Raw genomic sequence first — 27,885 nt, forward strand, 5'->3', positions numbered from 1 at the left:
ATTGGGTGCCAGAAAGGACCTTGGCTGGATGCCATCTGCCCACCAAGCAGCTCTATCTCTACCCTGCTCAGCAGAAAATAAGAAAATAATATGAAGAAACCTTGTGGGTCAAGATAAAGGCAGTTTAATGAAAGCAAAAGCAAAAGTCACGCACATGGAAGCAAAGCAAAACAAAAGATTTTCTTTTTTAATTCCCATCGGCAGGCGAAGTTCAGCCACTCTCCGGAAAGCTGGGCTTCAGTACGTGTAGCAGTCGCTCTAGACAGCAATACTGTAAGTAACAAATTCCCCTCCTTCCTCCTCCTTTCTCTGGCTTTTATATCTGAGCAGATTTCATATGGTATGGAATATCCCTTCGGTCAGTTTGGGCCAGCTGTCCTGGCCATGTCCCCTCCCCAGATCCTGCCCACCCCCAGCCTACTGGTGAGGGGGGAATGTTGGAGGGACAGCCCAGATGCTGTGTGAGTGCTGCTCAGCAGTAGCTGAAACACCGGTGTGTTATCACCGCCTTTCTTGCTATCAGCACAAAGCACAGCACTATGAGGGCTGCTGGGGGGCTCAGCCAGACCCAACACAGCACCCCCTGGTCAGGGTTCCCCAGTGCTCCCCCATCTCCCACTCGGTTTCAGGGCTTTCCAGAAGTTTTGCGTCTGGTGGCACCACTCTTGCACCCTTCCCAGGTTGGGGCCAGCCCAAAGCCCTGGGCAGATTATGGAGGCAGGAGAAATGGCAGGATGGGAGCTGTCAGTGCTGTGGGAAGGGACAGGTTGGGGATGCCAATGGCACTGTTACCCCCCAGCCCTGAAAAGATGCAGATGGCACATTCTGCAGCAGTGCTAGTGCAGCACCATCAGCCCTGGGGGGGCACAGCTGGGGGGGGCTGGACTCCACACTGGGGTTTTGGGTCACTGTGAGCTGTACTGGCTAATGCAGGCACACAGGGATACGCAGAAGGCTGGTGCAAGGTGATATAAGTGTATGCATGAGTGTGAAAGAGGGGAGTAAAATCTGCTTTCCGTGAGCCTTGCTTTATAATACAGACACTGTCCCCCAGTGCTTTGTTGTGGTTGAGACATCGTGTGCACAGTGGAGAGGGTCTTGGGGTGTACCCCCAGCTCCTGCCCCTGAGTCCTGTGACAGAGGTGGGTGGCAGCACAGTCAGTCCTTGTCCAGGAAAGAAAGGGAGGTCTTGGATGGGCTGCTCAGCATCGGGGGCTGCTCGCAGATCCACTGGTACTTTCTCACACATTTTGAACTTTCTATATTCCCGTTAGCTGACATGCCACACTCTGCAGAATGGTTGGGCCTAGGAGACAGAGCATGTTTCAGAGGGGCAGTGACAGCACCCTCACTGTGGACATCCCTTCTCACAGGCCCCACTGCTGCTGTGGCAGGTGGGACACCTGGCACTAGGACAAGTCCGAGGAAGGGCCACATTCCTCCCCCCAGCCTCCTGCTCTGCCAGTTGGAGATCTGGCAGTGAACCCTGCAGCTGGGCTCTGCCCAGGACCCCTTCCTCAGGATGCTGATCATTTGAGCATCACTCCCTTGGCCAGGGGGGACTCACAGGATGGAAACAGCATGTCCTTGGCATGGCTAAAGGGCTGGTGCTTTGTGTCAAGGACCACTGCACTTACGGGTAGAACTGCTTGCTGTCCTGCCATACAACAGTCCTCTTAGAGTCAGAAGAAAATTGTGCTCCAATCCAGTACGCTTCATCACTCATCACCAAAAATTGCTGGGGACAAGAGAAGCTGTCAAGCACCTGCCCCATGGCCAGTGCCCACCTGGTTCCCAGGAGCCACGGGGCCAGCTATGCCCTCCCCGCAGGCTGCTGGGACGGGCACCCAGGGCTTGCGCTGCCACCTCAGCATGTCCACAGCTGCCATGCCGCTGGCGCCACGGGGTTCTGCCCAGCCCCACCATTGCCCACAGCCCCCTGGGGTGCTGCAGCCCCCCGGCTCTGTACCGGCAGTGTCCAGGTTGGCCAGTTGCCTTGGACCAGCAGCTGAGCGGATTTCATTCTGCAGTCATGACGGCTTTCCCACCACGTCTTCCTGCTCATCGAGATGAAGAGGCACTTGCCCCTGTAGAGCACCCAGCCTGAGGGGCAGCAATCTGGGGGCAGGGGCACAGCTCAGGCACTCGCCCTCCCACGGGTGCTCAGGAGGCCAGCCTGGCTGTGACCAGCCCCCACATCCCCCCGGCAGCATCACTGCCTGTCCCCCCAACCCCACCATGGCCCTACCTGTATTCACGCAGGCACGCAGGCTGCTCACAGTACTCTTGCTGGCCCTGAGCTCCCCCTGCACCTCCTGCATCTCCTCCTGCAGCACAGCCAGCTCCTGCCTGGTGTGCCCCAGCTTGACGTTCAGGTTGCCCAGCTCCTGCCGGCTGCTGTTGCCCTCCCGCCACGCTCGCTGCAGCTCTGCCATGGCCCACACCAGCTCCAGCCGCATCTGCTCCAGGCTCTGCTCCCGTGCCCTCACCTCCTGCGAGAGGCGGCCCCGCTCAGCCGCATGCTCCCGGGAGGCGTCCTGCAGGCTGTGGGTGACCTGCCAGTCTGGGGACAGCGGGGGTGAGCTGGGGCACAGCGATGGGACAGCCTGGGCAGGGCCATGTGGGCTGACCCTGCTCAAGGCATGGCCCTTGCAAGGGAGAGTGGGATAAGAGTGTTCAGCCTGTGGGCAGAGACTGTCCTGGGGGTGCCAGTGGGATGGGAAAGGTAGTCCCAGCGGTGGCAACAGGAAGGGAGGAAATGTGAGGCAGTGGGAAGCAGTGGGAGGCAGTGGGAAGCAGTGGGAGGCAGTGGGAAGCAATGGGAGGCAGTGGGAAGCAATGGGAAGCAGTGGGGGGCAATGGGACACAGTGGGAAGCAGTGGGAGGCAGTGGGAGGCCGTGGGAAGCAATGGGAAGCACTGTGAGGCAGTGGGAAGCAGTGGGAAGCAGTGGGAAGCAGTGGGTAGTAGTAGGAAGCAGTGGGAGGCAGTGGGATGCAGTGGGAAGCAGTGGGATGCAGTGAGAGGAAGTGGGAGGCAGTGGGTGGCAGTGGAAAGCAGTGGGAAGCAGTGGGAAGCAGTGGGAGGAAGTGGGAAGCAGTTGGAGGCAGCGGAAAGCAGTGGGAAGCAGTGGGGGGCAGTGGGAAGCAGTGGGAGGCAATGGGAAGCACTGGGGGGCAGTGGGTAGCAGTGGGAGGCACTGGGAACTAGCGGAAGGACGTGGGAAGCAGTGGGAAGCAGTGGGAGGCAGTGGGAAGCAGTGGGAGGCAGTGGGAAGCAGTGGGAGGCAGTGAGAAACAGTGGAAGGAAGTGGGAAGCACTGGGAGGCAGGGGAAGGCAGTGGGAAGCAGTGGGAAGCACTGGGAGGCAGTGGGATGCAGTGGGAAGCACTGGGAAGCAGTGGCAAGCAATGGGAAGCAGTGGGAAGCTGTCAGAAGGAAGTGGGAAGCAGTGAGTGGAAGTGGGAAGGAATGGGAGGAAGTGGGAAGCAGTGGGAGGCAGTGGGAGGCAGTGGGAAGCAGTGGGAAGCAGTGGGTGGCAGTGGGAAGCAGTGAGAGGCAGTGGGGAACAGTGGGAGGAAGTGGGAAGCAGTGGGAAGCAGTGGGAAGGAATGGGAAGTAATGGGATGCAGTGGGAAGCAGCGAGTGGTAGTGGGAAGCAGTGGGAGGCAGTGGGGAGCAGTGGGAGGCAGTGAGATGCAATGGGAAGAAGTGGGATGGAATGGGAAGTAACGGGATGCAGTGGGAAGCAACGAGTGGTAGTGGGAAGCAGTGCGAGGCAGTGGGAAGCAATGGGAAGCAGTGGGTGGCAGTGGGAAGCAGTGGAGCGCAGTGGGAAGCAATGGGAAGAAGTAGGAGTCAGGGGGATGCAGTCGGAAGCACTGGGAGGTAGTGGAAAGCTGTGGGTGGTAGTGGGAAGCACTGGGAGGCAGTGTGAGGCAGTGAGAAGCAGTGGGAAGCAGTGGATGGCAGTGGGAGGCAGTGGATTGCGGTGGGAACCAGTGGGAAGAAGTGGGAAGCAATGGGAAGCAGTGGGATGCAGTGGGAGGCAGTGGGAAGCAGTGGGAAGCAATGGGAAGCAGTGGGAAGCAGTGGGTGGCCGTGGGAAGCACTGGTTAGCAGTAGGAAGCAGTGGGAGACAGTGGATTGCGCTGGGAAGCAGTGGGAGACAGTGGGAAGCAGTGGGCGGAACTGGGAAGCACTGGGAGCCAGTGGGAGGCAGTGGGAAGCAGTGGGAGGCAGTGGGAAGCAGGGGGAGTCAGTGGGAAGCAGTGGAAGGACGTGGGAAGCAGTGGGAAGTAGTGGGAAGCAGTGGGATGCAGTGGGAAGCAGTGGGGGGCAATGGGAAGTAGTGGGTGGAAGTGGAAAGCACTGGGAGGCAGTGGGAGGCAGCCGAGGCAGTGGGAAAGAAGTGGAAAGCAATGGGATGCATTGAGGAGCAGTGGGAGGCAGTGGGAAGCAGAGGGTGGTAGTGGGAAGCAGTGGGTGGCAGTGGGAAGAAGTGGGAAGCAGTGGGAAGCAGTGGGGTGACAGTACGAAGGAGTGGGAAGCAGAGAGAAGCAATGGGAGGCAGTGGGAAGCAGTGGGAGGCAGTGGGATGCAGTGGGAAGCAGTGGGAGGCAGTGGGAAGCAGTGGGTGGTATTGGGAGGCAGTGGGAAGCAGTGGGAGGCAGTGGGAGGCAGTGGGAACAGTGGGAGTCAGTGGGAGGCAGGGAGCAGTGGGAAGCAGTGGGAGGCAGTGGGAACGCAATGGGGAGCAGTGGGATGCAGAGGGATGGCAATGGGAGGCAGTGGGAAGCAGTGGGTGGTATTGGGAGGCAGTGGGAAGCAGTGGGAAGTAGTGGAAAGCAGTGGGAGGCAGTGGGAGGCAGTGGAAGGCAGTGGGAAGCATGGGAAGCAGTGGGAAGCAGTGGGAGGCAGTGGGAAGCAGTGGGAAGCAGAGGGAGGCAGTGAGAAGCAGTGGGAAGCAGTGGGATGCAGTGAGAAGCAATGCGAGGCAGTGGGAAGCAGTGGGAGGCAGTGGGAGGCAATGGGAAGCCGTGGGAGGCAGTGGGAGGCAGTGGGAACAGTGGGAGTCAGTGGGAGGCAGGGGTAGCAGGGGGAAGCAGTGGGAGGCAGTGGGAAGGCAGTGGGAAGCAGTGGGATGCAGTGGGATGGCAATAGGAGGCAGTGGGAAGCAGCGGGAAGCAGTGGGAGGCAGTGGGAAGCAGTGGGAGGCAGTGGGAAGCAGTGGGAAGCAGTGGGAAGCAGTGGGTGGCAGTGGGAAGAAGTGGGAAGCAGTGGGATGCAGTGGGAAGCAGTGGGAGGCAGTGGGAGGCAGTGGGAGGCAGTGGGAAGCATGGGAAGCAGTGGGAAGCAGTGGGAGGCAGTGGGAAGCAGTGGGAAGCAGAGGGAGGCAGTGGGAACAGTGGGAGTCAGTGGGAAGCAGAGGGAGGCAGTGGGAAGCAGTGGGAAGCAGTGGGAGGCAGTGGGAAGCAGTGGGGGGCAGTGGGAAGCAGTGGGAAGCAGTGGGAAGCAGTGGGAAGCAGTGGGAGGCAGTGGGTGGCAGTGGGATGCAGTGCGAGGCAGTGGGAAGCAATAGGAAGCAGTGGGAAGCAGAGGGAAGCAGTGGTAGGCAGTGGGAAGCACTGGGAGGCAGTGGGTAGCAGTGGCAGGCCCTGGGAAGCAGTGGAAGGACGTGGGAAGCAGTGGGAAGTAGTGGGAAGCAGTGGGAGGCAGTGGGATGCAGTGGAAAGCAGTGGGGGGCAATGGGAAGTAGTGGCTGGAAGTGGAAAGCACTGGGAGGCAGTGGGAGGCAGCCGAGGCAGTGGGAAAGAAGTGGAAAGCAATGGGATGCATTGAGGAGCAGTGGGAGGCAGTGGGAAGCAGAGGGTGGTAGTGGGAAGCAGTGGGAAGAAGTGAGAAGCATTGGGAGGCAGTGGGAAGCACTGGGAAGCAGTGGGAAGCAGTGGGTGGCAGTGGGAAGAAGTGGGAAGCAGTGGGATGCAGTGGGAAGCAGTGGGTGACAGTACGAAGGAGTGGGAAGCAGTGGGAAGCAGTGGGAAGCAGTGGAAGGCAGTGGGAAGCAGTGAGAAGCAGTGGGATGCAGTGAGAATCAATGGGAGGCAGTGGGAAGCAGTGGGTGGTATTGGGAGGCAATGGGAAGCAGTGGGAGGCAGTGGGAGGCTGTGGGAACAGTGGGAGTCAGTGGGAGGCAGGGGAAGCAGGGGGAAGCAGTGGGAGGCAGTGGGAAGGCAGTGGGAAGCAGTGGGATGCAGTGGGATGGCAATGGGAGGCAGTGGGAAGCAGCGGGAAGCAGTGGGAGGCAGTGGGAAGCAGTGGGAGGCAGTGGGAAGCATGGGAAGCAGCGGGAAGCAGTGGGAGGCAGTGGGAAGCAGTGGAAGGCAGTGGGAGGCAGTGGGAGGCAGTGGGAAGCATGGGAAGCAGTGGGAAGCAGTGGGAGGCAGTGGGAAGCAGTGGGAAGCAGAGGGAGGCAGTGAGAAGCAGTGGGAAGCAGTGGGAGGCAGTGGATTGCGGTGGGAAGCAATGGGAGGCAGTGGGAAGCAGTGGGCAGAAGTGAGAAACACTGGCAGCCAGTGGGTGGCAGTGGGATGCAGTGCGAGGCAGTGGGAAGCAATGGGAAGCAGTGGGAAGCAGAGGGAAGCAGTGGTAGGCAGTGGGAAGCACTGGGAGGCAGTGGGTAGCAGTGGTAGGCACTGGGAAGCAGTGGAAGGACGTGGGATGCAGTGGGAAGTAGTGGGAAGCAGTGGGAGGCAGTGGGATGCAGTGGAAATCAGTGGGGGGCAATGGGAAGTAGTGGGTAGAAGTGGAAAGCACTGGGAGGCAGTGGGAGGCAGCCGAGGCAGTGGGAAAGAAGTGGAAAGCAATGGGATGCATTGAGGAGCAGTGGGAGGCAGTGGGAAGCAGAGGGTGGTAGTGGGAGGTAACGGGAAGAAGTAAGAGCAGAGGGAGGCAGTGGGAAGCAGTGGGAAGCAGTGGGAAGCAGTGGGAAGCAGTGGGAAGCAGTGGGATGAAGTGGGAAGCAGTGGGATGCAGTGGGAAGCGATGGGTGACAGTACGAAGGAGTGGGAAGCAGTGAGATGCAGTGGGAAGCAGTGGGAGGCAGTGGGAAGCAGTGGGATGCAGTGAGAAGCAATGGGAGGCAGTGGGAAGCAGAGGGTGGTATTGGGAGGCAGTGTGAAGCAGTGTGAAGCAGTGGGAGGCAGTGGGAGGCAGTGGGAGGCAGTGGGAAGCAGTGGGAAGCAGTGGGATGGAATGGGAAGTTACGGGATGCAGTGGGAAGCAGCGAGTGGTAGTGGGAAGCAGTGGGAGGCAGTGGGAAGCAGTGGATGGCAGTGGGAAGCAGTGGGAGGAAGCAGGAAGCAATGGGAGGTAGTGGGAAGAATGGGAAGCAGTGGGTATCAGTGGGATGATGTGGGAAGCACTGGGAGGCAGTGGAAAGCTGTGGGTGGTAGTGGGAGGCAGTGGGATCAGTGGGAGTCAGTGGGAAGCAGTGGGAGGCAGTGGGAGGCAGTGGGAGGCAGTGGGATGCAGTGGAAAGCAGTGGGAGGCAGTGGGAAGCAGTAAGAGCAGAGGGAGGAAGTGGGAGGTAGTGGGAAGAAGTGGGAGGCAGTGGGAGGCAGTGGAAGGCAGTGGGATGCAGTGGAAAGCAGTGGGAGGCAGTGGGAGTCAGTGGGGGGCAGTGGGAAGCAGTAAGAGCAGAGGGAGGAAGTGGGAGGTAGTGGGAAGCAGTGGGAGGCAGTGGGAAGCAGTGGGAGGCAGTGGAAAGCAGTGTGAGGAAGTGGGAAGCAGTGGGAGGTAATGGAAGGCAGTGGGAGGCAGTGGGAAGCAGTGGGAAGCAGTGGGAGGCAGTGAGAAGCAGTGGGAAGCAGTGTAAAGCAGTGGGAAGCAGTGGGAAGAACTGGGAAGCAATGGGAGGCTGTGGGAAGGGAATGGGAAGCAGTGGGAAGTAGTGGGAAACAGTGGGAGTCAGTGGGAGGCAGTGGGTGACAGTACGAAGGAGTGGGAAGCAGTGGGAAGCATGGGAAGCAGTGGGAGGCAGTGGGAAGCAGTGAGAAGCAGTGGGATGCAGTGAGAAGCAATGGGAGGCAGTGGGAAGCAGTGGGTGGTATTGGGAGGCAATGGGAAGCAGTGGGAGGCAGTGGGAGGCTGTGGGAACAGTGGGAGTCAGTGGGAGGCAGGGGAAGCAGGGAGAAGCAGTGGGAGGCAGTGGGAAGGCAGTGGGAAGCAGTGGGATGCAGTGGGATGGCAATGGGAGGCAGTGGGAAGCAGCGGGAAGCAGTGGGAGGCAGTGGGAGGCAGTGGGAGGCAGTGGGAAGCATGGGAAGCAGCGGGAAGCAGTGGGAGGCAGTGGGAAGCAGTGGAAGGCAGTGGGAGGCAGTGGAGGCAGTGGGAAGCATGGGAAGCAGTGGGAAGCAGTGGGAGGCAGTGGGAAGCAGTGGGAAGCAGACGCAGGCAGTGAGAAGCAGTGGGAAGCAGTGGGAGGCAGTGGATTGCGGTGGGAAGCAATGGGAGGCAGTGGGAAGCAGTGGGCAGAAGTGAGAAACACTGGCAGCCAGTGGGTGGCAGTGGGATGCAGTGCGAGGCAGTGGGAAGCAATGGGAAGCAGTGGGAAGCAGAGGGAAGCAGTGGTAGGCAGTGGGAAGCACTGGGAGGCAGTGGGTAGCAGTGGTAGGCACTGGGAAGCAGTGGAAGGACGTGGGAAGCAGTGGGAAGTAGTGGGAAGCAGTGGGAGGCAGTGGGATGCAGTGGAAATCAGTGGGGGGCAATGGGAAGTAGTGGGTAGAAGTGGAAAGCACTGGGAGGCAGTGGTAGGCAGCCGAGGCAGTGGGAAAGAAGTGGAAAGCAATGGGATGCATTGAGGAGCAGTGGGAGGCAGTGGGAAGCAGAGGGTGGTAGTGGGAGGCAGTGGGAAGAAGTGATAAGCATTGGGAGGCAGTGCGAACAGTGGGAAGCAGTGGGAAGCAGTGGGAAGAAGTGGGAAGCAGTGGGATGCAGTGGGAAGCAGTGGGATGAAGTGGGAAGCGATGGGTGACAGTACGAAGGAGTGGGAAGCAGTAAGATGCAGTGGGAAGCAGTGGAAGGGAGTGGGAAGCAGTGAGAAGCAGTGGGAAGCAGTGGGATGCAGTGAGAAGCAATGGGAGGCAGTGGGAAGCAGTGGGTGGTATTGGGAGGCAGTGGGAGGCAGTGGGAAGCAGTGGGAAGCAGTGGGATGGAATGGGAAGTTACGGGATGCAGTGGGAAGCAGCGAGTGGTAGTGGGAAGCAGTGGGAGGCAGTGGGAAGCAGTGGATGGCAGTGGGAAGCAGTAAGCAATGGGAGGTAGTGGGAAGAATGGGAAGCAGTGGGTATCAGTGGGATGATGTGGGAAGCACTGGGAGGCAGTGGAAAGCTGTGGGTGGTAGTGGGAGGCAGTGGGATCAGTGGGAGGCAGTGGGAAGCAGTGGGAGGCAGTGGGAGGCAGTGGGAGGCAGTGGGATGCAGTGGAAAGCAGTGGGAGGCAGTGGGAAGCAGTAAGAGCAGAGGGAGGAAGTGGGAGGTAGTGGGAAGCAGTGGGAGGCAGTGGGAGGCAGTGGGAGGCAGTGGGATGCAGTGGAAAGCAGTGGGAGGCAGTGGGAAGCAGTAAGAGCAGAGGGAGGAAGTGGGAGGTAGTGGGAAGCAGTGGGAGGCAGTGGGAGGCAGTGGAAAGCAGTGTGAGGAAGTGGGAAGCAGTGGGAGGTAATGGAAGGCAGTGGGAGGCAGTGGGAAGCAGTGGGAAGCAGTGGGAAGCAGTGGGAGGCAGTGAGAAGCAGTGGGAAGTAGTGTAAAGCAGTGGGAAGCAGTGGGAAGTAGTGGGAAGCAATGGGAGGCTGTGGGAAGGGAATGGGGAGCAGTGGGAAGTAGTGGGAAGTAGTGGGAGGCAGTGGGAGGCAGTGGGAAGCAGTGGGAAGCAGTGGGATGCAGTGAGAGGCAGTGGGAGGCACTGGGAGGCAGTGGGAAGCAGTGGGAGGTAGTGGGAAGCACTGGGAAGCACTGGGAGGAAGTGGGAGGCAGTGGGAGTCAGTGGGAGGCAGTGGGAAGCAGTGGGAAGCAGTGGGAAGGAATGGGAAGTTACGGGATGCAGTGGGAAGCAGCGAGTGGTAGTGGGAAGCAGTGCGAGGCAGTTCGAAGCAGTGCGAGGCAGTGGGAAGCAATGGGAAGCAGTGGGAAGCAATGGGAGGCACTGGAAAGCAGTGGATGGCAGTGGAAAGCAGTGGGAGGAAGCAGGAAGCAATGGGTGGTAGTGGGAAGAATGGGAAGCAGTGGGTATTAGTGGCATGTAGTGGGAAGCATTGGGAGGTAGTGGAAAGCTGTGTGTGGTAGTGGGAGGCAGTGGGATCAGTGGGAGGCAGTGGGAAGCAGTGGGAGGCAGTGGGAGGCAGTGGGAGGCAGTGGGATGCAGTGGAAAGCAGTGGGAGGCAGTGGGAAGCAGTAAGAGCAGAGGGAGGAAGTGGGAGGTAGTGGGAAGCAGTGGGAGGCAGTGGGAGGCAGTGGGAGGCAGTGGAAAGCAGTGTGAGGAAGTGGGAAGCAGTGGGAGGTAATGGAAGGCAGTGGGAGGCAGTGGGAAGCAGTGGGAAGCAGTGGGAGGCAGTGAGAAGCAGTGGGAAGCAGTGTAAAGCAGTGGGAAGCAGTGGGAAGAACTGGGAAGCAATGGGAGGCTGTGGGAAGGGAATGGGAAGCAGTGGGAAGTAGTGGGAAGCAGTGGGAGGCAGTGGGAAGCAGTGGGAAGCAGTGGGATGCAGTGAGAGGCAGTGGGAGGCACTGGGGGGCAGTTCGAAGCAGTGGGTGGTAGTGGGAGGCAATGGGAAGTTACGGGATGCAGTAGGAAGCAGCGAGTGGTAGTGGGAAGCAGTGGGAGGCAGTGGGAAGCAATGGGAAGCACTGGGAAGCAGTGGATGGGCAGTGGGAAGCAGTGGGAGGAAGCAGGAAGCAATGGGAGGTAGTGGGAAGAATGGGAAGCAGTGGGTATTTGTGGGATGCAGTGGGAAGCACTGGGAGGTAGTGGAAAGCTGTGTGTGGTAGTGGGAGGCAGTGGGATCAGTGGGAGGCAGTGGGAAGCAGTGGGAGGCAGTGGGAGGCGGTGGGAGGCAGTGGGATGCAGTGGGAGGCAGTGGGAGGCAGTGGGAGGCAGTGGGAAGCAGTGGGAGGTAGTGGGAAGCACTGGGAAGCACTGGGAGGAAGTGGGAGGCAGTGGGAGTCAGTGGGAGGCAGTGGGAAGCAGTGGGAAGCAGTGGGATGGAATGGGAAGTTACGGGATGCAGTGGGAAGCAGCGAGTGGTAGTGGGAAGCAGTGCGAGGCAGTTCGAAGCAGTGGGAAGCAGTGGGATGGAATGGGAAGTTACGGGATGCAGTGGGAAGCAGCGAGTGGTAGTGGGAAGCAGTGGGAGGCAGTGGGAAGCAGTGGGAGGCAGTGGGAAGTAATGGGAAGCAGTGGGAGGCAGTGGGAAGCAATGGGAGGCACTGGGAAGCAGTGGATGGCAGTGGGAAGCAGTGGGAGGAAGTGGGAGGAAGCAATGGGCGGTAGTGGGAAGAATGGGAAGCAGTGGGTATTAGTGGGATGCAGTGGGAAGCACTGGGAGGTAGTGGAAAGCTGTGTGTGGTAGTGGGAGGCAGTGGGATCAGTGGGAGGCAGTGGGAAGCAGTGGGAGGCAGTGGGAGGCAGTGGGAGGCAGTGGAAAGTAGTGGGAGGCACCGGGAAGCAGTAAGAGCAGAGGGAGGAAGTGGGAGGTAGTGGGAAGCAGTGGGAGGCAGTGGGAGGCAGTGGAAAGCAGTGGAAAGCAGTGGGAGGAAGTGGAAAGCAGTGGGAGGTAATGGAAGGCAGTGGGAGGCAGTGGGAAGCATTGGGAAGCAGTGGGAGGCAGTGAGAAGCAGTGGGAAGCAGTGTAAACAGTGGGAAGCAGTGGGAAGAACTGGGAAGCAATGGGAGGCTGTGGGAAGGGAATGGGAAGCAGTGGGGAGTAGTGGGAAGCAGTGGGAGGCAGTTGGAAGCAGTGGGAAGCAGTGGGATGCAGTGAGAGGCAGTGGGAGGCACTGGGGGGCAGTGGGAAGCAGTGGGAGGTAGTGGGAGGCAATGGGAAGTTACGGGATGCAGTGGGAAGCAGCGAGTGGTAGTGGGAAGCAGTGGGAGGCAGTGGGAAGCAATGGGAAGCACTGGGAAGAAGTGGATGGCAGTGGGAAGCAGTGGGAGGAAGCAGGAAGCAATGGGAGGTAGTGGGAAGAATGGGAAGAAGTGGGTATTAGTGGGATGCAGTGGGAAGCACTGGGAGGTAGTGGAAAGCTGTGGGTGGCAGTGGGAGGCAGTGGGATCAGTGGGAGGCAGTGGGAAGCAGTGGGAGGCAGTGGGAGGCGGTGGGAGGCAGTGGGAAGTAGTGGGAGGCAGTGGGAAGCAGTAAGAGCAGAGGGAGGAAGTGGGAGGTAGTGGGAAGCAGTGGGAGGCAGTGGGAGGCAGTGGGAGGCAGTGGAAAGCAGTGTGAGGACGTGGAAAGCACTGGGAGGTAATGGAAGGCAGTGGGAGGCAGTGGGAAGCAGTGGGAAGCAGTGGGAAGCAGTAAGAGCAGAGGGAGGAAGTGGGAAGCAGTGGGAGGTAATGGAAGGGAGTGGGAGGCAGTGGGAAGCAATGGGAAGCAGTGGGAAGAACTGGGAAGCAATGGGAGGCTGTGGGAAGGGAATGGGAAGCAGTGGGAAGTAGTGGGAAGCAGTGGGAGGAAGTGGGAAGCAGTGGGAAGCAGTGGGATGCAGTGAGAGGCAGTGGGAGGCACTGGGGGGCAGTGGGAAGCAGTGGGTGGTAGTGGGAGGCAATGGGAAGTTACGGGATGCAGTGGGAAGCAGCGAGTGGTAGTGGGAAGCAGTGGGAGGCAGTGGGAAGCAATGGGAAGCACTGGGAAGCAGTGGATGGGCAGTGGGAAGCAGTGGGAGGAAGCAGGAAGCAATGGGAGGTAGTGGGAAGAATGGGAAGCAGTGGGTATTTGTGGGATGCAGTGGGAAGCACTGGGAGGTAGTGGAAAGCTGTGTGTGGTAGTGGGAGGCAGTGGGATCAGTGGGAGGCAGTGGGAAGCAGTGGGAGGCAGTGGGAGGCGGTGGGAGGCAGTGGGATGCAGTGGGAGGCAGTGGGAGGCAGTGGGAGGCAGTGGGAAGCAGAAAGAGCAGAGGGAGGAAGTGGGAGGTAGTGGGAAGCAGTTGGAGGAAGTGGGAGGCAGTGGGAGGCAGTGGGAGGCAGTGGAAAGCAGTGTGAGGACGTGGAAAGCACTGGGAGGTAATGGAAGGCAGTGGGAGGCAGTGGGAAGCAGTGGGAAGCAGTGGGAGGCAGTGAGAAGCAGTGGGAAGTAGTGTAAAGCAGTGGGAAGCAGTGGGAAGAACTGGGAAGCAATGGGAGTCTGTGGGAAGGGAATGGGGAGCAGTGGGAAGTAGTGGGAAGCAGTGGGAGGCAGTGGGAAGCAGTGGGAAGCAGTGGGATGCAGTGGGAGGCAGTGGGAACAGTGGGAGTCAGTGGGAAGCAGTGGGAGGTAGTGGGAAGCACTGGGAAGCACTGGGAGGAAGTGGGAGGCAGTGGGAGTCAGTGGGAGGCAGTGGAAAGCAGTAAGAGCAGAGGGAGGAAGTGGGAGGTAGTGGGAAGCAGTGGGAGGCAGTGGGAGGCAGTGGGAGGCAGTGGAAAGCAGTGTGAGGACGTGGAAAGCACTGGGAGGTAATGGAAGGCAGTGGGAGGCAGTGGGAAGCAGTGGGAAGCAGTGGGAGGCAGTGAGAAGCAGTGGGAAGCAGTGTAAAGCAGTGGGAAGCAGTGGGAAGAACTGGGAAGCAATGGGAGGCTGTGGGAAGGGAATGGGAAGCAGTGGGAAGTAGTGGGAAGCAGTGGGAAGCAGTGGGAAGCAGTGGGAAGCAGTGGGATGCAGTGAGAGGCAGTGGGAGGCACTGGGGGGCAGTGGGAAGCAGTGGGAGGTAGTGGGAGGCAATGGGAAGTTACGGGATGCAGTGGGAAGCAGCGAGTGGTAGTGGGAAGCAGTGGGAGGCAGTGGGAAGCAGTGGGAGGCAGTGGGAGGCAGTGGGAAGCAATGGGAAGCACTGGGAAGCAGTGGATGGCAGTGGGAAGCAGTGGGAGGAAGCAGGAAACACTGGGAGGTAGTGGGAAGAATGGGAAGCAGTGGGTATTAGTGGGATGCAGTGGGAAGCACTGGGAGGTAGTGGAAAGCTGTGGGTGGTAGTGGGAGGCAGTGGGATCAGTGGGAGGCAGTGGGAAGCAGTGGGAGGCAGTGGCAGGCAGTGGGAACCAGTGGGAAGCAGTGGGTGGTAGTGGGAGGCAGTGGGAAGCAGTGGGAGGCAGTGGGAAGCAGTGGGAGGCAGTGGGAGGCGGTGGGAGGCAGTGGGACGCAGTGGGAGGCAGTGGGAGGCAGTGGGAGGCAGTGGGAAGCAGTAAGAGCAGAGGGAGGAAGTGGGAGGTAGTGGGAAGCAGTGGGAGGCAGTGGGAGGCAGTGGGAGGCAGTGGAAGGCAGTGTGAGGACGTGGAAAGCACTGGGAGGTAATGGAAGGCAGTGGGAGGCAGTGGGAAGCAGTGGGAAGCAGTGGGAAGCAGTGGGAGGCAGTGAGAAGCAGTGGGAAGTAGTGTAAAGCAGTGGGAAGCAGTGGGAAGAACTGGGAAGCAATGGGAGGCTGTGGGAAGGGAATGGGGAGCAGTGGGAAGTAGTGGGAAGTAGTGGGAGGCAGTGGGAGGCAGTGGGAAGCAGTGGGAAGCAGTGGGATGCAGTGAGAGGCAGTGGGAGGCACTGGGAGGCAGTGGGAAGCAGTGGGAGGTAGTGGGAAGCACTGGGAAGCACTGGGAGGAAGTGGGAGGCAGTGGGAGTCAGTGGGAGGCAGTGGGAAGCAGTGGGAAGCAGTGGGATGGAATGGGAAGTTACGGGATGCAGTGGGAAGCAGCGAGTGGTAGTGGGAAGCAGTGCGAGGCAGTTCGAAGCAGTGCGAGGCAGTGGGAAGCAATGGGAAGCAGTGGGAGGCAGTGGGAAGCAATGGGAGGCACTGGAAAGCAGTGGATGGCAGTGGGAAGCAGTGGGAGGAAGCAGGAAGCAATGGGCGGTAGTGGGAAGAATGGGAAGCAGTGGGTATCAGTGGGATGCAGTGGGAAGCACTGGGAGGTAGTGGAAAGCTGTGGGTGGTAGTGGGAGGCAGTGGGATCAGTGGGAGGCAGTGGGAAGCAGTGGGAGGCAGTGGGAGGCAGTGGGATGCAGTGGAAAGCAGTGGGAGGCACCGGGAAGCAGTAAGAGCAGAGGGAGGAAGTGGGAGGTAGTGGGAAGCAGTGGGAGGCAGTGGGAGGCAGTGGGAGGCAGTGGAAAGCAGTGTGAGGAAGTGGAAAGCACTGGGAGGTAATGGAAGGCAGTGGGAGGCAGTGGGAAGCAGTGGGAAGCAGTGGGAAGCAGTGGGAGGCAGTGGGAAGCAATGGGAAGCACTGGGAAGCAGTGGATGGCAGTGGGAAGCAGTGGGAGGAAGCAGGAAGCAATGGGAGGTAGTGGGAAGAATGGGAAGCAGTGGGTATTTGTGGGATGCAGTGGGAAGCACTGGGAGGTAGTGGAAAGCTGTGTGTGGTAGTGGGAGGCAGTGGGATCAGTGGGAGGCAGTGGGAAGCAGTGGGAGGCAGTGGGAGGCGGTGGGAGGCAGTGGGAAGCAGAAAGAGCAGAGGGAGGAAGTGGGAGGTAGTGGGAAGCAGTGGGAGGCAGTGGGAGGCAGTGGGAGGCAGTGGGAGGCAGTGGAAAGCAGTGTGAGGACGTGGAAAGCACTGGGAGGTAATGGAAGGCAGTGGGAGGCAGTGGGAAGCAGTGGGAAGCAGTGGGAGGCAGTGAGAAGCAGTGGGAAGTAGTGTAAAGCAGTGGGAAGCAGTGGGAAGAACTGGGAAGCAATGGGAGGCTGTGGGAAGGGAATGGGGAGCAGTGGGAAGTAGTGGGAAGCAGTGGGAGGCAGTGGGAAGCAGTGGGAAGCAGTGGGAAGCAGTGGGATGCAGTGAGAGGCAGTGGGAGGCAGTGGGAGGCAGTGGGAAGCAGTGGGAGGTAGTGGGAAGCACTGGGAAGCACTGGGAGGAAGTGGGAGGCAGTGGGAGTCAGTGGGAGGCAGTGGGAAGCAGTAAGAGCAGAGGGAGGAAGTGGGAGGTAGTGGGAAGCAGTGGGAGGCAGTGGGAGGCAGTGGGAGGCAGTGGAAAGCAGTGTGAGGAAGTGGAAAGCACTGGGAGGTAATGGAAGGCAGTGGGAGGCAGTGGGAAGCAGTGGGAAGCAGTGGGAGGCAGTGAGAAGCAGTGGGAAGCAGTGTAAAGCAGTGGGAAGCAGTGGGAAGAACTGGGAAGCAATGGGACGCTGTGGGAAGGGAATGGGAAGCAGTGGGAAGTAGTGGGAAGCAGTGGGAGGCAGTGGGAAGCAGTGGGAAGCAGTGGGATGCAGTGAGAGGCAGTGGGAGGCACTGGGGGGCAGTGGGAAGCAGTGGGAGGTAGTGGGAGGCAATGGGAAGTTACGGGATGCAGTGGGAAGCAGCGAGTGGTAGTGGGAAGCAGTGGGAGGCAGTGGGAAGCAATGGGAAGCAGTGGGAGGCAGTGGGAAGCAATGGGAAGCACTGGGAAGCAGTGGATGGCAGTGGGAAGCAGTGGGAGGAAGCAGGAAGCACTGGGAGGTAGTGGGAAAAATGGGAAGCAGTGGGTATTAGTGGGATGCAGTGGGAAGCACTGGGAGGTAGTGGAAAGCTGTGGGTGGTAGTGGGAGGTAGTGGGATCAGTGGGAGGCAGTGGGAAGCAGTGGGAGGCAGTGGCAGGCAGTGGCAGGCAGTGGGAACCAGTGGGAAGCAGTGGGTGGTAGTGGGAGGCAGTGGGAAGCAGTGGGAGGCAGTGGGAAGCACTGGAAGGCAGTTGGAGGCAATGGGAAGCAGTGGGAGGCAGTGGGAGACAGTGGGAAGCAGTAGGAACGAAGTCGGAAGCAGTGGGTGGAAGTGGGAAGCAATGGGAGGAAGTGGGAAGCAGTGGGAGGCAGTGGGAAGCAATGGGAAGGACGTGGGAAGCACTGGGAAGCAGTGGGAAGGAATGGGAAGTAATGGGATGCAGTGGGAAGCAGCGAGTGGTAGTGGGAAGCAGTGGGAGCAGTGGGAAGCAGTGGGAGGCAGTGGGAGGTAGTAGGAAGCAGTGGGAAGCAGTGGGAAGCAGTGGGAGGCAGTGGGTGGCAGTGGGAGGCAGTGGGAAGCAGTGGGATGCAGTGAGAGGCAGTGGCAGGCAGTGGCAGGCAGTGGGAACCAGTGGGAAGCAGTGGGTGGTAGTGGGAGGCAGTGGGAAGCAGTGGGAGGCAGTGGGAAGCACTGGAAGGCAGTTGGAGGCAACGGGAAGCAGTGGGATGCAGTGGGAGACAGTGGGAAGCAGTGGGAACGAAGTCGGAAGCAGTGGGTGGAAGTGGGAAGCAATGGGAGGAAGTGGGAAGCAGTGGGAGGCAGTGGGCAGCAGTGGAAGGACGTGGGAAGCACTGGGAAGCAGTGGGAAGGAATGGGAAGTAATGGGATGCAGTGGGAAGCAGCGAGTGGTAGTGGGAAGCAGTGGGAGGCAGTGGGAGGCAGTGGGAGGCACTCGGAGGCAGTGGGAAGCAGTGGGACGTAGTGGGAAGCACTGGGAAGTACTGGGAGGAAGTGGGAGGCAGTGGGAGTCAGTGGGAGGCAGTGGGAAGCAGTGGGAAGCAGTGGGATGGAATGGGAAGTTACGGGATGCAGTGGGAAGCAGCGAGTGTTAGTGGGAAGCAGTGGGAGGCAGTGGGAAGCAGTGGGAGGTAGTAGGAAGAAGTGGGAAGCAGTGGGAAGCAGTGGGAGGCAGTGGGAGGCACTGGGAGGCAGTGGGAACGTAGTGGGAAGCACTGGGAAGTACTGGGAGGAAGTGGGAGGCAGTGGGAGTCAGTGGGAGGCAGTGGGAAGCAGTGGGAAGCAGTGGGATGGAATGGGAAGTTACGGGATGCAGTGGGAAGCAGCGAGTGTTAGTGGGAAGCAGTGGGAGGCAGTGGGAAGCAGTGGGAGGTAGTGGGAAGCAATGGGAAGCAGTGGGAGGCAGTGGGAAGCAATGGGAGGCACTGGGAAGCAGTGGATGGCAGTGGGAAGCAGTGGGAGGAAGCAGGAAGGAATGGGAGGTAGTGGGAAGAATGGGAAGCAGTGGGTATTAGTGGGATGCAGTGGGAAGCACTGGGAGGTAGTGGAAAGCTGTGGGTGGTAGTGGGAGGCAGTGGGATCAGTGGGAGGCAGTGGAAAGCAGTGGGAGGCAGTGGGAGGCAGTGGGAGGCAGTGGGAGGCAGTGGGAGGCAGTGGGATGCAGTGGAAAGCAGTGGGAGGCACCGGGAAGCAGTAAGAGCAGAGGGAGGAAGTGGGAGGTAGTGGGAAGCAGTGGGAGGCAGTGGGAGGCAGTGGGAGGCAGTGGAAAGCAGTGTGAGGAAGTGGAAAGCACTGGGAGGTAATGGAAGGCAGTGGGAGGCAGTGGGAAGCATTGGGAAGCAGTGGGAGGCAGTGAGAAGCAGTGGGAAGCAGTGTAAAGCTGTGGGAAGCAGTGGGAAGAACTGGGAAGCAATGGGAGGCTGTGGAAAGGGAATGGGAAGCAGTGGGAAGTAGTGGGAAGCAGTGGGAGGCAGTGGGAAGCAGTGGGAAGCAGTGGGATGCAGTGAGAGGCAGTGGGAGGCACTGGGGGGCAGTGGGAAGCAGTGGGAGGTAGTGGGAGGCAATGGGAAGTTACGGGATGCAGTGGGAAGCAGCGAGTGGTAGTGGGAAGCAGTGGGAGGCAGTGGGAAGCAATGGGAAGCAGTGGGAGGCAGTGGGAAGCAATGGGAAGCACTGGGAAGCAGTGGATGGCAGTGCGAAGCAGTGGGAGGAAGCAGGAAGCAATGGGAGGTAGTGGGAAGAATGGGAAGCAGTGGGTATTAGTGGGATGCAGTGGGAAGCACTGGGAGGTAGTGGAAAGCTGTGGGTGGTAGTGGGAGGCAGTGGGATCAGTGGGAGGCAGTGGGAAGCAGTGGGAGGCAGTGGGAGGCGGTGGGAGGCAGTGGAAAGCAGTAAGAGCAGAGGGAGGAAGTGGGAGGTAGTGGGAAGCAGTGGGAGGCAGTGGGAAGCAGTGGGAGGCAGTGGAAAGCAGTGTGAGGACGTGGAAAGCACTGGGAGGTAATGGAAGGCAGTGGGAGGCAGTGGGAAGCAGTGGGAAGCAGTGGGAGGCAGTGAGAAGCAGTGGGAAGTAGTGTAAAGCAGTGGGAAGCAGTGGGAAGAACTGGGAAGCAATGGGAGGCTGTGGGAAGGGAATGGGGAGCAGTGGGAAGTAGTGGGAAGTAGTGGGAGGCAGTGGGAGGCAGTGGGAAGCAGTGGGAAGCAGTGGGATGCAGTGAGAGGCAGTGGGAGGCACTGGGAGGCAGTGGGAAGCAGTGGGAGGTAGTGGGAAGCACTGGGAAGCACTGGGAGGAAGTGGGAGGCAGTGGGAGTCAGTGGGAGGCAGTGGGAAGCAGTGGGAAGCAGTGGGATGGAATGGGAAGTTACGGGATGCAGTGGGAAGCAGCGAGTGGTAGTGGGAAGCAGTGCGAGGCAGTTCGAAGCAGTGCGAGGCAGTGGGAAGCAATGGGAAGCAGTGGGAGGCAGTGGGAAGCAATGGGAGGCACTGGAAAGCAGTGGATGGCAGTGGGAAGCAGTGGGAGGAAGCAGGAAGCAATGGGCGGTAGTGGGAAGAATGGGAAGCAGTGGGTATCAGTGGGATGCAGTGGGAAGCACTGGGAGGTAGTGGGATGCAGTGGGATCAGTGGGAGGCAGTGGGAAGCAGTGGGAGGCAGTGGGAGGCAGTGGGAGGCAGTGGGATGCAGTGGAAAGCAGTGTGAGGACGTGGAAAGCACTGGGAGGTAATGGAAGGCAGTGGGAGGCAGTGGGAAGCAGTGGGAAGCAGTGGGAGGCAGTGAGAAGCAGTGGGAAGTAGTGTAAAGCAGTGGGAAGCAGTGGGAAGAACTGGGAAGCAATGGGAGGCTGTGGGAAGGGAATGGGGAGCAGTGGGAAGTAGTGGGAAGTAGTGGGAGGCAGTGGGAGGCAGTGGGAAGCAGTGGGAAGCAGTGGGATGCAGTGAGAGGCAGTGGGAGGCACTGGGAGGCAGTGGGAAGCAGTGGGAGGTAGTGGGAAGCACTGGGAAGCACTGGGAGGAAGTGGGAGGCAGTGGGAGTCAGTGGGAGGCAGTGGGAAGCAGTGGGAAGCAGTGGGATGGAATGGGAAGTTACGGGATGCAGTGGGAAGCAGCGAGTGGTAGTGGGAAGCAGTGCGAGGCAGTTCGAAGCAGTGCGAGGCAGTGGGAAGCAATGGGAAGCAGTGGGAAGCAGTGGGAAGCAATGGGAGGCACTGGGAAGCAGTGGATGGCAGTGGGAAGCAGTGGGATGCAGCAGGAAGCAATGGGCGGTAGTGGGAAGAATGGGAAGCAGTGGGTATCAGTGGGATGCAGTGGGAAGCACTGGGAGGTAGTGGAAAGCTGTGGGTGGCAGTGGGAGGCAGTGGGATCAGTGGGAGGCAGTGGGAAGCAGTGGGAGGCAGTGGGAGGCAGTGGGAGGCAGTGGGATGCAGTGGAAAGCAGTGGGAGGCACCGGGAAGCAGTAAGAGCAGAGGGAGGAAGTGGGAGGTAGTGGGAAGCAGTGGGAGGCAGTGGGAGGCAGTGGGAGGCAGTGGAAAGCAGTGTGAGGAAGTGGAAAGCACTGGGAGGTAATGGAAGGCAGTGGGAGGCAGTGGGAAGCAGTGGGAAGCAGTGGGAAGCAGTGGGAGGCAGTGAGAAGCAGTGGGAAGCAGTGTAAAGCAGTGGGAAGCAGTGGGAAGAACTGGGAAGCAATGGGAGGCTGTGGGAAGGGAATGGGAAGCAGTGGGAAGTAGTGGGAAGCAGTGGGAGGCAGTGGGAAGCAGTGGGAAGCAGTGGGATGCAGTGAGAGGCAGTGGGAGGCACTGGGGGCAGTGGGAAGCAGTGGGAGGTAGTGGGAGGCAATGGGAAGTTACGGGATGCAGTGGGAAGCAGCGAGTGGTAGTGGGAAGCAGTGGGAGGTAGTGGGAAGCAATGGGAAGCAGTGGGAGGCAGTGGGAAGCAATGGGAAGCACTGGGAAGCAGTGGATGGCAGTGGGAAGCAGTGGGAGGAAGCAGGAAGCAATGGGAGGTAGTGGGAAGAATGGGAAGTAGTGGGTATTAGTGGGATGCAGTGGGAAGCACTGGGAGGTAGTGGAAAGCTGTGGGTGGTAGTGGGAGGTAGTGGTATCAGTGGGAGGCAGTGGGAAGCAGTGGGAGGCAGTGGCAGGCAGTGGGAGGCAGTGGGAAGCAGTGGGAGGCAGTGGGAAGCAGTGGAAGGCAGTTGGAGGCAATGGGAAGCAGTGGGAGGCAGTGGGAGACAGTGGGAGTCAGTAGGAATGAAGTCGGAAGCAGTGGGTGGAAGTGGGAAGCAATGGGAGGAAGTGGGAAGCAGTGGGAGGCAGTGGGCAGCAGTGGAAGGACGTGGGAAGCACTGGGAAGCAGTGGGAAGGAATGGGAAGTAATGGGATGCAGTGGGAAGCAGCGAGTGGTAGTGGGAAGCAGTGGGAGCAGTGGGAAGCAGTGGGAGGCAGTGGGAGGTAGTAGGAAGCAGTGGGAAGCAGTGGATGGCAGTGGGAGGCAGTGGGAGGCAGTGGGAAGCAGTGGGAAGCAGTGGGAGGCAGTGGGAGAGTGGGAGGCAGTGGGAAGCAGAGGGAAGCGGTGGAAGGCAGTGGGAAGTAATGGGAAGCAGTGGGAGGCAGTGGGAAGCAATGGGAGGCACTGGGAAGCAGTGGGAAGCAGTGGGAAGCAGTGGGAGGTAGTGGGAGGCAGTGGGATGCAGTGCGAGGCAGTGGGAAGCAATGGGAAGCAGTGGGAAGCAGAGGGAAGCAGTGGTAGGCAGTGGGAAGCACTGGGAGGCAGTGGGTAGCAGTGGCAGGCCCTGGGAAGCAGTGGAAGGACGTGGGAAGCAGTGGGAAGTAGTGGGAAGCAGTGGGAGGCAGTGGGATGCAGTGGAAAGCAGTGGGGGGCAATGGGAAGTAGTGGCTGGAAGTGGAAAGCACTGGGAGGCAGTGGGAGGCAGCCGAGGCAGTGGGAAAGAAGTGGAAAGCAATGGGATGCATTGAGGAGCAGTGGAAGGCAGTGGGAAGCAGAGGGTGGTAGTGGGTAGCAGTGGGAAGCAGTGAGAAGCATTGGGAGGCAGTGGGAAGCACTGGGAAGCAGTGGGAAGCAGTGGGTGACAGTACGAAGGAGTGGGAAGCAGTGGGAAGCAGTGGGAGGCAGTGGGAATCAGTGAGAAGCAGTGGGATGCAGTGAGAAGCATTGGGAGGCAGTGGGAAGCAGTTGGTGGTATTGGGAGGCAGTGGGAAGCAGTTGGTTGTATTGGGAGGCAGTGGGAACAGTGGGAGTCAGTGGGAGGCAGGGGAAGCAGTGGGAGGCAGTGGGAGGCAGTGGGAACGCAGTGGGAAGCAGTGGGATGCAGTGGGATGGCAATGGGAGGCAGTGGGAAGCAGCGGGAAGGAATGGGATGCAGTGGGAAGCACAGGGAGGCACTGGGAAGCAGTGGGAGGCAGTGGGAAGCAGTGGGAGGCAGTGGGAAGCAGTGGGAAGCAGCGGGAAGCAATGGGAGGCAGTGGGAAGCAGTGAGATGCAGTGGGAAGCAGTGGGAGGCAGTGGGAAGCAGTGGGAGGCAGTGGATTGCGGTGGGAAGCAATGGGAGGCAGTGGGAAGCAGTGGGCAGAAGTGAGAAACACTGGGAGCCAGTGGGTGGCAGTGGGATGCAGTGCGAGGCAGTGGGAAGCAATGGGAAGCATTGGGAAGCAGAGGGAAGCAGTGGTAGGCAGTGGGAAGCACTGGGAGGCAGTGGGTAGCAGTGGTAGGCCCTGGGAAGCAGTGGAAGGACGTGGGAAGCAGTGGGAAGTAGTGGGAAGCAGTGGGAGGCAGTGGGATGCAGTGGAAATCAGTGGGGGGCAATGGGAAGTAGTGGGTGGAAGTGGAAAACACTGGGAGGCAGTGGGAGGCAGCCGAGGCAGTGGGAAAGAAGTGGAAAGCAATGGGATGCATTGAGGAGCAGTGGGAGGCAGTGGGAAGCAGAGGGTGGTAGTGGGAGGCAGTGGGAAGCAGTGAGAAGCATTGGGAGGCAGTGGGAAGCACTGGGAAGCAGTGTGAATCAGTGGGTGGCAGTGGGAAGAAGTGGGAAGCAGTGGGATGCAGTGGGAAGCAGTGGGATGCAGTGGGAAGCAGTGGGTGACAGTACGAAGGAGTGGGAAGCAGTGGGATGCAGTGGGAAGCAGTGGGAAGCAGTGGGATGCAGTGAGAAGCAATGGGAGGCAGTGGGAAGCAGTGGGTGGTATTGGGAGGCAGTGGGAAGCAGTGGGAGGCAGTGAGAGGCAGTGGGATGCAGTTGGAGGCAGTGGGATGCAATGGGAAGAAGTGGGATTCAGTGGGAAGCATTGGGAGGGAGTGGGAGGCAGTGAGAAAGGAGTGGGAAGCAGTGGGATGTATTGGGAAGTAATGGGAGGCAGTGGGAAATATTGGGAAGCAGTGGGAGGCAGCTGGAAGCAGTGGGAGGCAGTGGGGAAGCAGTGGGAGGCAGTGGGATGCAGTGGGAAGGCAATGGGAGGCAGTGGGAAGCAGTGGGTGGAATTAAGAGGCAATGGGAAGTAGTGGGAGGTAGTGGGAGGTGGTGGGAAGCAGTGGGTGGCAGTGGGAGGCAGTGGGAAGCAGTAGGAGGCAGTGGGAAGCAGTGGGAAGCAGTGGGAAGCAGTGGCAAGCAGTGGCAATTAGTTGTAGGCAGTGGGATGCAGTGGGATGCAATGGGATGCAGTAGGTGGCAGTGGGATGCAGTGGGAGGCAGTGTGAAGTAGTGGGAGGCAGTGGGAGGTAGTGGGAAGCAGTGAGAAGCAGTGGGAGGCAGTGGGAGCTAGTGGGAGTCTGTGGGAAGCAGTGGGAAGCAGTGGGAGACAGCGGGCATCAATGGGAGGCAGTGGGAAGCAGCGAGTGGTAGTGGGAAGCAGGGCGAGGCAGTGGGAAGCAATGGGAGGCAGTGGGAAGCAGTGGGAGGCAGTGGGAAGCAGTGGGAGGCAGTGGGAAGCATGGGAAGGAGTGGGAAGCAGTGGGAGGCAGTGGGAAGCAGTGGGAAGCAGAGGGAGGCAGTGGGAAGCAGTGGGAAGCAGTGGGAAGCAGTGGGAGGCAGTGGGAAGCAGTGGGGGGTAGTGGGGGCAGTGGGAAGCAGTGGGAGGCAGTGGGAAGCAGTGGGAAGCAGTGGGAAGCAGTGGGAGGCAGTGGGATGCAGTGGAAATCAGTGGGGGGCAATGGGAAGTAGTGGGTGGAAGTGGAAAGCACTGGGAGGCAGTGGGAGGCAGCCGAGGCAGTGGGAAAGAAGTGGAAAGCAATGGGATGCATTGAGGAGCAGTGGGAGGCAGTGGGAAGCAGAGGGTGGTAGTGGGAGGCAGTGGGAAGCAGTGAGAAGCATTGGGAGGCAGTGGGAAGCACTGGGAAGCAGTGTGAAGCAGTGGGTGGCAGTGGGAAGAAGTGGGAAGCAGTGGGATGCAGTGGGAAGCAGTGGGATGCAGTGGGAAGCAGTGGGTGACAGTACGAAGGAGTGGGAAGCAGTGGGATGCAGTGGGAAGCAGTGGGATGCAGTGGGAAGCAGTGGGAAGCAGTGGGATGCAGTGAGAAGCAATGGGAGGCAGTGGGAAGCAGTGGGTGGTATTGGGAGGCAGTGGGAAGCAGTGGGAGGCAGTGAGAGGCAGTGGGATGCAATGGGAAGAAGTGGGATTCAGTGGGAAGCATTGGGAGGCAGTGGGAGGCAGTGAGAAAGGAGTGGGAAGCAGTGGGATGTATTGGGAAGTAATGGGAGGCAGTGGGAGGCAGCTGGAAGCAGTGGGAGGCAGTGGGGAAGCAGTGGGAGGCAGTGGGATGCAGTGGGAAGGCAATGGGAGGCAGTGGGAAGCAGTGGGTGGAATTGAGAGGCAATGGGAAGTAGTGGGAGGTAGTGGGAGGTGGTGGGAAGCAGTGGGTGGCAGTGGGAGGCAGTGGGAAGCAGTAGGAGGCAGTGGGAAGCAGTGGGAAGCAGGTGGCAAGCAGTGGCAATCAGTTGTAGGCAGTGGGATGCAGTGGGATGCAATGGGATGCAGTAGGTGGCAGTGGGATGCAGTGGGAGGCAGTGTGAAGTAGTGGGAGGCAGTGGGAGGTAGTGGGAAGCAGTGAGAAGCAGTGGGAGGCAGTGGGAGCTAGTGGGAGTCTGTGGGAAGCAGTGGGAAGCAGTGGGAGACAGCGGGCATCTATGGGAGGCAGTGGGAAGCAGCGAGTGGTAGTGGGAAGCAGGGCGAGGCAGTGGGAAGCAATGGGAGGCAGTGGGAAGCAGTGGGAGGCAGTGGGAAGCATGGGAAGGAGTGGGAAGCAGTGGGAGGCAGTGGGAAGCAGTGGGAAGCAGTGGGAAGCAGTGGGAAGCAGTGGCAAGCAGTGGCAATTAGTTGTAGGCAGTGGGATGCAGTGGGATGCAATGGGATGCAGTAGGTGGCAGTGGGATGCAGTGGGAGGCAGTGTGAAGTAGTGGGAGGCAGTGGGAGGTAGTGGGAAGCAGTGAGAAGCAGTGGGAGGCAGTGGGAGCTAGTGGGAGTCTGTGGGAAGCAGTGGGAAGCAGTGGGAGACAGCGGGCATCAATGGGAGGCAGTGGGAAGCAGCGAGTGGTAGTGGGAAGCAGGGCGAGGCAGTGGGAAGCAATGGGAGGCAGTGGGAAGCAGTGGGAGGCAGTGGGAAGCAGTGGGAGGCAGTGGGAAGCATGGGAAGGAGTGGGAAGCAGTGGGAGGCAGTGGGAAGCAGTGGGAAGCAGAGGGAGGCAGTGGGAAGCAGTGGGAAGCAGTGGGAAGCAGTGGGAGGCAGTGGGAAGCAGTGGGGGGTAGTGGGGGCAGTGGGAAGCAGTGGGAGGCAGTGGGAAGCAGTGGGAAGCAGTGGGAAGCAGTGGGAGGCAGTGGGATGCAGTGGAAATCAGTGGGGGGCAATGGGAAGTAGTGGGTGGAAGTGGAAAGCACTGGGAGGCAGTGGGAGGCAGCCGAGGCAGTGGGAAAGAAGTGGAAAGCAATGGGATGCATTGAGGAGCAGTGGGAGGCAGTGGGAAGCAGAGGGTGGTAGTGGGAGGCAGTGGGAAGCAGTGAGAAGCATTGGGAGGCAGTGGGAAGCACTGGGAAGCAGTGTGAAGCAGTGGGTGGCAGTGGGAAGAAGTGGGAAGCAGTGGGATGCAGTGGGAAGCAGTGGGATGCAGTGGGAAGCAGTGGGTGACAGTACGAAGGAGTGGGAAGCAGTGGGATGCAGTGGGAAGCAGTGGGATGCAGTGGGAAGCAGTGGGAAGCAGTGGGATGCAGTGAGAAGCAATGGGAGGCAGTGGGAAGCAGTGGGTGGTATTGGGAGGCAGTGGGAAGCAGTGGGAGGCAGTGAGAGGCAGTGGGATGCAATGGGAAGAAGTGGGATTCAGTGGGAAGCATTGGGAGGCAGTGGGAGGCAGTGAGAAAGGAGTGGGAAGCAGTGGGATGTATTGGGAAGTAATGGGAGGCAGTGGGAGGCAGCTGGAAGCAGTGGGAGGCAGTGGGGAAGCAGTGGGAGGCAGTGGGATGCAGTGGGAAGGCAATGGGAGGCAGTGGGAAGCAGTGGGTGGAATTGAGAGGCAATGGGAAGTAGTGGGAGGTAGTGGGAGGTGGTGGGAAGCAGTGGGTGGCAGTGGGAGGCAGTGGGAAGCAGTAGGAGGCAGTGGGAAGCAGTGGGAAGCAGGTGGCAAGCAGTGGCAATCAGTTGTAGGCAGTGGGATGCAGTGGGATGCAATGGGATGCAGTAGGTGGCAGTGGGATGCAGTGGGAGGCAGTGTGAAGTAGTGGGAGGCAGTGGGAGGTAGTGGGAAGCAGTGAGAAGCAGTGGGAGGCAGTGGGAGCTAGTGGGAGTCTGTGGGAAGCAGTGGGAAGCAGTGGGAGACAGCGGGCATCTATGGGAGGCAGTGGGAAGCAGCGAGTGGTAGTGGGAAGCAGGGCGAGGCAGTGGGAAGCAATGGGAGGCAGTGGGAAGCAGTGGGAGGCAGTGGGAAGCATGGGAAGGAGTGGGAAGCAGTGGGAGGCAGTGGGAAGCAGTGGGAAGCAGTGGGAAGCAGTGGGAGGCAGTGGGAAGCAGTGGGGGGTAGTGGGGGCAGTGGGAAGCAGTGGGAGGCAGTGGGAAGCAGTGGGAAGCAGTGGGAAGCAGTGGGAAGCAGTGGGAAGCAGTGGGAAGCAGTGCAGGCAATTGGAGGGCAGCTCCGGGCAGCCAAGCAAGCAGCGGTGCTGCCCCTCGACCACCAGCTCCAGCACCCCCAGGCTAGACAACCCCCCAGCAGCCTGGCCCTTGCCCCACCCACTCCCAGTGCCCCCCCTCCCTGGCCACCCCCCCACCCCGCGGCCCTCGCCCTGACTCACAGCAAGTCCCCAGGGCCACCACGGTGGCCACCAGCAGCAGCAGGCTGGCTGCCAGCAGCCTCACAGCGACACGCCAATGCCGGGGCCGGCGCCCTGCAAGAGATGCGTGCCCATGGGCATCACCGCACGGTGCCACAGCCGCCACCCGGTGCCCACTCTGCACCAGGGCACCCCCGCAGTGGTGGCCGCGGCCGGGGCCTCACCTGGGCTGGGTGCCACGGGCACCGGTGCCGGCGGCACGTTCTCATAGGGGCTGTCATCCTCATCGGGGGCTGCGTGGCAGGTGGGGGAGGTGAGTGGGGGGGCCATGGCAAACTTCAGGTCGGCGTAGACCACGCTCTGGGCCATACTCTGAACTGCTCTGGTGGTCCTGACAGCTGCTGTGCTGCTGCAGTCACTGCCTCTCTGAGAACTGCAAAGGAGAAGTGCAGCTAGTTTCTGGAGAAGTAGAGGTTTGCT

The 27,885-nt window shown here is 60.0% G+C and overlaps 1 protein-coding gene across 1 annotated transcript; it reads right to left on the reverse strand.

The window, feature by feature from the left end:
- Positions 1-627: 627 nt before the first annotated feature.
- LOC130142329 (B-cell differentiation antigen CD72-like) lies at positions 628-27,828 on the reverse strand. The gene is made up of 6 exons (XM_056324024.1): positions 27,630-27,828; positions 27,427-27,519; positions 2,249-2,563; positions 1,970-2,118; positions 1,638-1,738; positions 628-1,306 (listed from the first exon to the last, which is right to left on the reverse strand). The coding sequence occupies exons 1-6, from the start codon at positions 27,772-27,774 to the stop codon at positions 1,159-1,161; spliced, it is 951 nt and encodes a 316-aa protein (XP_056179999.1). The 5' UTR covers positions 27,775-27,828; the 3' UTR covers positions 628-1,158.
- Positions 27,829-27,885: the final 57 nt, after the last annotated feature.

The sequence above is a fragment of the Falco biarmicus genome, chromosome Z (assembly GCF_023638135.1).
Source record: "Falco biarmicus isolate bFalBia1 chromosome Z, bFalBia1.pri, whole genome shotgun sequence".
Taxonomy (NCBI): Eukaryota; Metazoa; Chordata; class Aves; order Falconiformes; family Falconidae; genus Falco; species Falco biarmicus.

Coding starts and splice junctions, on each gene's coding strand:
- LOC130142329 (XM_056324024.1), bottom strand. CDS start 27,774: ATGGCCCAGAGCGTGGTCTACGCCGACCTGAAGTTTGCCATGGCCCCC. Junction 27,520..27,629: donor GCCCGTGGCACCCAGCCCAG/GTGAGGCCCCGG, acceptor CATCTCTTGCAG/GGCGCCGGCCCCGGCATTGG. Junction 2,564..27,426: donor GGTGGCCCTGGGGACTTGCT/GTGAGTCAGGGC, acceptor CGCTGTCCCCAG/ACTGGCAGGTCACCCACAGC.